At 37.8% G+C, this 9,251-nt stretch overlaps 1 protein-coding gene and 1 long non-coding RNA gene across 3 annotated transcripts; one reads left to right on the plus strand and one right to left on the minus strand.

The window, feature by feature from the left end:
- Positions 1-1,419: 1,419 nt before the first annotated feature.
- Positions 1,420-4,176, minus strand: LOC112488394 (uncharacterized). Its single transcript, XR_003052406.1, has 2 exons — positions 4,044-4,176; positions 1,420-2,886 (listed from the first exon to the last, which is right to left on the minus strand). It is a non-coding gene; the product is annotated as an uncharacterized LOC112488394 (long non-coding RNA).
- Positions 2,666-7,065, plus strand: LOC103392578 (cell adhesion molecule 4-like). 2 transcript variants are annotated; one of them, XM_017040682.2, is made up of 5 exons: positions 2,666-2,882; positions 4,040-4,315; positions 5,255-5,581; positions 5,667-5,927; positions 6,661-7,065. In XM_017040682.2, exons 1-5 carry the CDS (start codon positions 2,699-2,701, stop codon positions 6,801-6,803), a joined length of 1,191 nt encoding a protein of 396 aa, XP_016896171.1. In that variant the 5' UTR covers positions 2,666-2,698; the 3' UTR covers positions 6,804-7,065. The 2 variants fall into 2 exon arrangements, with proteins under 2 accessions (XP_016896171.1, XP_016896172.1); XM_017040683.2 differs by lacking the exon at positions 6,661-7,065 and adding an exon at positions 6,481-6,651.
- Positions 7,066-9,251: the final 2,186 nt, after the last annotated feature.

Below are 9,251 nucleotides of genomic sequence, written 5' to 3' on the forward strand. Positions count from 1 at the left end.
CCCCCCCCCCCCCCCCCCCCCCCCCCACACATCTCTTTTTTTTTTTTTTTTTTTTTTTTTTTTTTTTTTTTTATTGCTAGCCCTTACATTGACTTGTACCAATGAATGACAGAGGTGTACGGTTCTGTTATTACTACTGGATTCTGTCGTCACTGGAAGAAAAAGTTTCCGATTGGTCAGTGACACTGCCTGTCAGATTTTTATAAAAAGGAATTTATGGTTACTTTGAATTTTTTTTTATTATTATAATATTTTGTACTTTTTGAACTGGAGTACTTTTTGTGACTGTTTCCAGGTATAAATTAGCATTAACCATGTTTTCATTGGTCCGGTTCAGATAGTCTAGATCAGATTCCTACATAACATACATCTGTTTTGGCACACAGTAGTTTTTTTAAATTACTCGATAGATTTTTTTAAAATATTTTTTGGGGTGAGAGAAATTGGTGGGTTTTTTTTTTACGGATGTTATTGAGAGTATAAAATGCCAACACAACCAATCAAAATAACATTTCTGTGCAATGTATAATTATAGAAGAGCGTTTATTGTGATGATACTGTATTAGCTAAGGTTAAAAAAAAAAGCTTGTCATCTTGGCAGACCAAAAAAATGACAGGTTCGCTAACCCAGTGTTTCCCAACTTTTTTAAAGCCATGGCACAGATTTTACCATTAGAAAAATCGCACCAAACAAAATATCCCTAAGAGTATATGTAATGAAATAGAATGATCCCTTATTTTTCAGTTTACTTTCAGTGAACAGTTTACTTACTCTGTGTGAAAGCTGGGCTTGTTTAGTTGAACACAATGCTGATATACTCACAGGATTTCAAGAAAGATGCCAGGATTTTCAACAGCTCAGAGTCGCTTTCTTCTCAGTTGTTCTTAGCCTTCTGCTGCCATCTATTGTAAGAGTAAAAAAATTGCTCTCCCTATCACCGTCCCATAGAGAAACAATTGCATACATACATACACATAAGTTTGAAAGATATTTATTTTAACCTCAAAGTTGGGAGCCTTGGGTAAGAATGTATTTTAAAAGGTTGTGGTCTGTGACTGTTGTGGTTTTCATAGTCACACTAACAGGAAGTGCACTGCTGTTGAACTCCGTGCCTTTAGTTCTCTCAGAGGTGTGATACTAAGTTTGACACTCACACTCACATGTTTCACACAGTGTGTGTGTTAACCATTTATTGAGCGCATAGTCTCATCACTATTCTATGTAAATCAGTCTGCACTTCTGTCTCTCTCTTTGAGCCTGGCTTTGTTGTTGTGCCCCTCTGTGTCAGGCCCCAGCCTTGATTCTGGGAGGACACATTGTCTTGTTCCACGCTTTTGTAAGAAAGAATACGGGCATTAGAGCTGCATCAGATGTTTGTCCAGGATTATTTTTTCAAAATCTTATATTTATTTGTGTGGTTGTTTTGTTTTTTTTTTAATTCAAATGAATTAATGTCAGAAAGGGACTGAAAAAATAGGTGTCGCCAACAGGACTACAGTAAACAGCGAGATTCAAGTCCAAGCTGCGATGAAAGGGACACATAAACATTGTATTTGTGAATACTGGTGTAAATATTTGTTACAACTGTAAAGCAGTATTTTATTATTAAAATTGGATTCTGGAACTCCTCTGTGGCCTATTAATCCCTTAAAACGAATCTGTTGTCAACACACAAGACTTATGGATCACAACGTTTTAGGCATACGCTACGCAGGTTTTTTGTCATTGTTGAACAGTAGTTACACCGCGACAAATTGAGGTTCACATTGGCATTTACGATAAGTTCTCAACCAAAAATTGTCTTAAAGTGACAACATATATTCTAAAATTCATCTTGCACCCAAAATAAGCCTTTGTCTTAAAACAAAGTGAATTCTACGACATTGTTTTCTTGCATGTGGCTTTCCTTCTTTGGTTAGCAAAGTGGTAATGATACATAATTTCATAATATACATACATATATATATATATATATATATGCTTACATATACAAGCATCTACTTTGTGGAATGTATATTCTCTCTTTATGTAAGATTATTATTTATAAATTTACCCCACAGTCAACCACAGAGCCTAACTTGTAAAAAAAAAAAACTCTAAATGACAATATTTATGAATGCAACAAATAGAACCGATAGTACCTGTCTACGTCTGAAGCCTAGTTAAGCATAGTTTTTCTTTTTTATTATAGCATTTAGCCAGGTACCAGATGTATTACATCTAAAATCCAAGTGAGGACTCTCACACACGCTTTTTGTACGATAAGAAAAGCGAGTAGCTGTAAATAGTCTTCTCTCAGAGTCATTAAGTTGGTATGGCAAACGTGAAAGTGTTACCTGAGATTACACTATGTAAAGCAATCCTTGTTGGGGTTTAAAATGGGGGTTAAAGGGCGGTAACGGATAAGACCATGTATTTCTGAATAATTATAATAAGGCTCTGAAAACTGCTAAGAAACCTAAAAAAAAGCTAGCGATGTTATGTAATATTGACTTTAAATAATATTTTCTTTAAAAAGTTGCTGTGAAAGTTTAATTTTTTATTCCAAACGACATTTGCTCCCCCTTTATGAATACAACATGGTACGGTCCCGTCCGAGATCGAAATACTCCGGAGAAAAACAAATATTTCCGAGCAGGACTTAAATGCAACATTGGAACCTCAGGTTAACTCCAGGAGTTTTCTGATTCAATCCAAATGAAACAGAAATCGCACGGAAACCACACGCTGCAAGTAACATACGCGGATTTGGAATCGTTTAAAGTTCTGCCTTACGATAATAGTTTTTCGACATTTAGTCGTTTAAGAGTAGCCGGTCGCGTCAAATACCAAAAACCAATGATGTGGTTGTTCACGTTCGGCTTCCTTATAGCGGTTACAGGTACCTTTTTGCTTATTGTTCTTTCATTTTTCTGTTATGTTCTATTTTATATTCGTTAAGTTATACATTGCAAAATGTAAAAGGTCCCAGACCTATCAACGCCCATTGTGCTTATGGCTTTGGTCACTTTCTCAAGCAGTGGTCGCTTGCTTGAGGAAATGCAACTTATTTACTTAATTTTCTCTCTCTCTCTCTCTCTCTCCCTCTCTCTCTCTTATAATTATTGTACGTATTCAACTTATTTTTAATTTATTTAATCAGCAACGTTTTTTAATATTGTTTTTTCAAGTGTTTATTGCATTGGGTCAAACATATATTGTACGCTGTCGGACTGTTTGTAATACAGTGTTAAGTGCTGTATTTAGAAATTGAAGACGTTTATAAAACGGAATACTACTCTTGCTATTAAATTAAACGACATACTAAACAAAAAGGTGTCAAAACTTTTAAAAAATAAAATAGAACTTAAAATGTATGTTTTCCAAAGTGGTTAAGATAGACTATTTTCAGCTGCTGCAGTGAATCTTTTACTGACGTTTGCTAACACTTTAAGCAAACGGTGTTTCTGGTTAAAGACGAAAAAAAAAAAACATATCTAATTAGCTCTCTACTAATGTAAGTTAATTTAATTAGGAAATGAAACATCTCAAAAAAAAAAAAAAAAACTAATTCTGACTTTCTTCTATTTTGTAAATTACAAACTCTTTCCTGTGAAGAAACAACCAGGAAATGAGGGAAGATACAGCAAATGACAGAGGACCATTCTGAACAGTTTGAACAGTTGTTGTTGATATTGGGTTTTTGTGTGTGTGCTTCTTTATGACTGCCAACGCCATTTGACCAGTTTTATGTAACAAAGCAGATTCTGCTATAAAACTTTCACATGTGTTTCTTGTGGCCATTGTCAATTAGAGCGAAATGATGTGGCACTCCTTGCTGTTGAATGTATTTTTTTTATTATTTTTAGAAATAGTATAATATGTTGGAGCTTTATTACGATGCACAAAAACACTCTCTTGCCTTGGGGGCCTGCAACTGCCATGGAATTTTTGGTTTCCTAGGGATCTCCTGGGCTTCCCCTTTGAGTACTAGATGTCTGTCTCGGTTTTTGGTTCGGTTCGCTTTCGCTCAACCACTCTTTGTCACCGTTCTCCTAGGTACGCCTGTGGGAGCAACGTGTCCCGTGGAGTTCAGCCCTTCCAGTGTGGTCGTGGGGTACGGAGACTCATTCTCTACCAACTGCACCTCGCCATCCAACGTGACGTTGGGGATGGGCTGGGAATCCCAGATAGATGGAATCCCGTTTACAGAAGGGGTTTCCTTCCTAACGTTAAAAATAGACCTCGTAAATCTCTGGGATTTAAGTCCGATGTGCTTCATCACTGGCAAAGATCAGGAGCAGTGTTATAAACCCCTGCCAATCATCGTTTACAGTAAGTGATTCTATCTTACTGGTATACCCTCGTTTACCTCTTAAATCAGGTGTTTCAGCGCAAGGATGTTGTTTAGGAATTTGTCGAGTAACGTTTAACATTCATCATCACTTTTGATTTTTTTTTGCTTTTATTTGCTTTCATCAGCTTTAACTTTTCATCTTATTGCTTTATCCTGCCATGTTTCCACCATTTTGCTCCAATGTTTTTCCTCTCCTCGTGGGGAGCCCTCCACACCGGGCGGTTGAGTTGCGACTGCCCCCGGAGCCTGACCTACATGGGGTGGACGAGCACCGTATGGTGGCGTTTTGGCCACAGTGTCGGTTTCTCGCTCCGCACTGATCGGGTCAGTTCTTGAGACAGGGCCCCCTGGTGGATGTGGTCGGCAAAACCTCCTGGTGTGGATGGTTCCCAATAAAGCAGTGTACATGTTCGTATGTCTGTTATCGAGCTTGCGTCTGTGCGGAGGTTGCGTCTTTTAACCTTTTATCTGTGCAGTACTTTGTGCTACATTTAATGGATGAAAAGTGCGTTGTATATAAATGAAGTTTAAAAGTTTAATCTGATGTTATCGAAGATAATTCCTTCAATTCCTGAATTTTTTTTTTTTTGGAAGTTTGGGAAATTGGATGACCTGGAACACCAGTATATTTGCATTACTGTATACACAAAAACCATCTGTTCTATTATATAATATTATTATATATTATTATTATATAATATTTATAATATATTTTTATATATATATGTATATATATATATGTATATATTTTATATATTTTTATATATATATGTATATATATATGTATATATTTTATATATTTTTATATATATATATACATTTTACATTATTTATTTTACATATTATTACATAATATTATATAATAATATATAATATTAGAATTAACTAATATTTTTTTGTTTCATTTTTTTTTTCAGAACTCCCAGATAGTGTGTCAATGTCAGATATAAGTGAGGGACGCCCACTTATTGCGGGAACAACATACAAGTTCCAGTGCCACATCATTGATGTTGCACCAGCCAAATACCTTGCCGTCTACTGGCACGCGGGACATAAGATAATTTCTACGCAGACATTTTCGGATACCAGTCCGTCGCCGGTCAACAAGACATCAGAGGTCTCTTGGAAGCCTGACAAAGATGACAACGGAGCTCTGGTATGGTGTGAGGCCAAGCTGAATGTGATGCCGACTGGAGCAAGTCTTCCTTCAACAATGTCAAGGACGCAACGAGTGTCTGTCCTGTGTAAGTTGTGAGCCCCCCGAACAAATCACACCTGGTCGTTTGTCTTTCTATGCTTGTTTAAATCTCACCAATTCTGCTTCCTCAGACGCGCCGACTTTTGACCAGCCCCAGAATGAAACGCTTGAAGAAACTAAAAGAGATGTGTATTTAAATTGCACGGCAAAGGGAAACCCCAAACCGGTGTTTACCTGGCAGTTCCCGCGTCCCGTCGAGCCTTTGGAGGAGCAGAAAACTAAGAATGCACTCACCTTGGACCGGTTTCTTCAGTTTCCTGGTACCTATATCTGCACAGCCTCCAACAGCGAAGGAAGCGCAATCAAATACTTCACCATCGTCAAAGCTCCGAGTAAGAAAACGACACTTTTGTTTGAAGTTTCCACCAAGTCGTCGGGTAGTTTCGTTTGCCATTAGATATTAATCAGGCAGTAAATCGGACTAAACAAATGTATAAAAAAGACTTCTAAAAAAGTTTAAAAAAAAACAAACTCACTGGCCAAAATGAGGTCAAAAGTTAAGTTTTAAAAAAAAACAAACATTGGGCTCACTGGCCAAAATGAGGTCAAAAGTTTGATTGGCGGCCCAGTTCAGTATTGGTTGAAAGTGAGATTATAAGAAAATTTGAGGCATTTGGTTTCTGCTGCTATTCGAAAAAGATAGACATCGGTCTTTACCTGACCTTGTAGCACAGCGTTGTTTACCTTCTCCTTTGCTCACTGGCTGTGAATTCAAATGTATGAAAATCAAGAGTCATTCTTGGTAATCGGTTTAATCGGTTGACTTTGACGTGGCAGTGTGAACTTCACTGCGCTGCTTGGTGGAAACATTAGATCTAATCATGACATGTCTCAGATATTCATATATACATAATGCTGTCGTTGCTGTTATCTCCCCCCCATTAGGAAGTGGCAGTGGAACAACAGCTGGGATTTTAATTTCTGCTTTCTTTTTATTCATGTTCACCTTGGCTTGTTTGGTTTATTACAAACAGAGAAAAGCTGCTGTTGCTTAAATCTAAGGAGCTCAGGCTCGACGCAGCGAGAGAGAGAGCATTCAATAAAAACAATCTTCGTCTCCCACAGGGAATCGAACAACATTTGCGGCCATAGTTGGATCTTTTTCCTGCCTGGCAGCGGTCCTCCTTATTGCTGGTCTGTTTTTTGTGCAACCTGACGGGACATTTTCACTCAGCAAAGGCAACTACCTCAGAGGACGACCCGTGTGAGGAACTGTTTTAAAGTGTGTGTGTGTTTTTTATTATTAGAAATGATTTTTGCATGGCTTTTAAATAAATTTTTTTTTTATTTTTTTATTTTCCTATCAGTCAGAGGTCCCCATCTCAGTGATATTTCACCTTCGTTTCTAACCACAGGGTATTGAAAATACTGGTATTTGTGGGGAGACAGAAACATGCAAGTTAATACATTTCACTAGACACCAACAGATGTACAATAATTGAGAATATATTCATCTTTTACTGTAAAAAGATCATTTACGGTAATTGAGAATATATTTCTTATATATCTTATATATCTTTTACTGTAAAAAGATCATTTACGCCAGGGATCATCAACTGGTGGCTCGCGGGCCGAATCCGGTACAGCAAACCAATCCACCAGGCCCACGTCTGGATTCCAAAATTGTAAGGAGAGAAAGAGAAAATTTTCTGCGGTCCCCGCCGGTATGTGTCCTCTGACAAATATAGATGGTGATCCCTGTCTTGCACTAGTAATTATTGGTGTAAGAGAATACAAACGATGTATGATGTTGGTACTAAATCAGTGTTTCCCAAACCTTTTTTCTGGGGACGCGTATTTTAAAAGTCACAAGCCTTCGCGTCAATAGACTTTATTCATAAAACTCCTGGGGAAACATGATGCGAGACAACCCCGAAAAAAAATCTCTTGCGACCCAGTCTTTGGGAAACGGAGTACTAAACACAGACCCGCAGACCTGTGGTTGGGGACCTCTGCTGTTAGTAACTGTTAAAGGTGCTTTAAGAAGTATCACTGTGGAGTTGACTGTTGAAATTCATATTTTTTTTTAGGCTGAAGCCTTTTTTTGTCCTGAGCTCACATCGCAAAAAATACATTTGTGTACATTTTTATTTAAAAACAAGTAGTCTCATAAAAGAAGGTACATCTCAGTCCACTGAGGGATGTTTGGGATCGAAATACTATTAGAAGAATGATGAAGAAAAAAAACAAAAAAAACAACACATGTGCATGTTTGTTGCCTGCGGGACAGATGTCTCTTAACACCAGCATGTCGGCTGTAACGGGTGCACGGATAACGTTTAAATGTTTCTTCTCCCAAGTCAATCAGTTTTTGAATGAGTATAGACGCAGCAACGTAACAATTCATGAGAAATTATTAACTGAGATTTTTTTTTTTTTTTTCCGAATGAAAACGGCTCTGCGACTGCCCTGTCTGACCTTTGAAACACGACGGTTTACAGTGCAGCCTGTTCTTGTCTTTAGGCGTGGCTGATTCAAGGCACTCGAGTGATTCAAGTGTAGGTCGGGGTTAACCGTCTGTTCTGTCATAAAGTGATGAAGTAATGGCTGGTAATGTCAACATTATACAAGCTTCATTTAGCGGATGATTTTGATGCGTGTCGAATTCAGCCTGCCAAGTCGTCCAATCCGATTCGATTTTTTTTTTTTTTTTTGGTCAAGTTACCACTACAAGTACTACTTGTTATACCGGCTGTTGAAATGCAAGCAGTAGTATAAAAAACAAGGTTAGTACTTTATATAAAAAAATTTTACGTGTTAACACGACCCAAGTCAATAGACATTATTAGTAAACTTCTGGGAAACTTGACGCGAGACGACCCAAAATTAAATCTCTTGCGACCCACCTGATTGTCGCGACCCAATGTTTGGGAAACAATGATCTAAACGACAAGATTATCATGATATGATGCACCTTTTGAGCAAAAAGGAAATAATCTGTCGGACCCGTGAGATAAACTTACTTTGCCCAACATTAGTTGCTAGTTAAAGAGCTCATTTAGGATTTGTTAGAGGCTAAGCTAACATGTAAGTAACATGTTAGCTTAGCCCAGTTCTTACCATCCTTTTGTGGCTTGTGACCCCAATTTTGACTTCAAAAATTTCTGGCAACCTTGGAGACACTTTTTTTTTTTTTTTTTTTTACGGTCATGTGATCGCAGCCATCAGTCTAGATGCGCCAGCTCAGATATATTTTTATGTTCTACATTTTCATTTGAACTCCATTTATATTCATGAAAGAGAAAGAAAAATGTGGGTTTTTTTAAATCATAATAATAATTAGAAGAAAAAATACTTTATCAATGATTTTTTTTTTTCATCAATTACAAAATATTTCAGGCGACCCCATTTGAAATCCAGACGACCGCACCCGGGGGTTGCCACCCCCAGGTTGAAAAACACCGCCCTGGCCATTAGCTGGAAAACGCGAGCTCAAATGTAACAGAGTGAGGACCAGGAGAGGAGAATGTGACAGTAGCAGCATGAAAAGTGGAGCGGCTCTGCTGACATTAACAGCGACTTGGTTTATATTTAGCTCTGCCGTTTGTAAAAAGAGGCTCTGTCTCAAAGGAGACAATCACAAACACGAGCAAACTTCTGGTCCACTGGTCTTTCTCTCGCACCCAAACGCTCTGTCCTTACCATATTTAGTTATC

Source organism: Cynoglossus semilaevis, chromosome 17 (assembly GCF_000523025.1).
Source record: "Cynoglossus semilaevis isolate Cse_v1.0 chromosome 17, Cse_v1.0, whole genome shotgun sequence".
NCBI classification, from domain to species: domain Eukaryota; kingdom Metazoa; phylum Chordata; class Actinopteri; order Pleuronectiformes; family Cynoglossidae; genus Cynoglossus; species Cynoglossus semilaevis.

Excerpts from the sequence above, each read along its gene's own strand:
- LOC103392578 (XM_017040682.2), top strand. The coding sequence starts at position 2,699 with ATGAAACAGAAATCGCACGGAAACCACACGCTGCAAGTAACATACGCG. Across the intron at positions 2,883-4,039 it reads CTTCCTTATAGCGGTTACAG|GTACGCCTGTGGGAGCAACG; the intron begins GTACCTTTTTGC and ends CCGTTCTCCTAG. Across the intron at positions 5,928-6,660 it reads CACCATCGTCAAAGCTCCGA|GGAATCGAACAACATTTGCG; the intron begins GTAAGAAAACGA and ends CGTCTCCCACAG.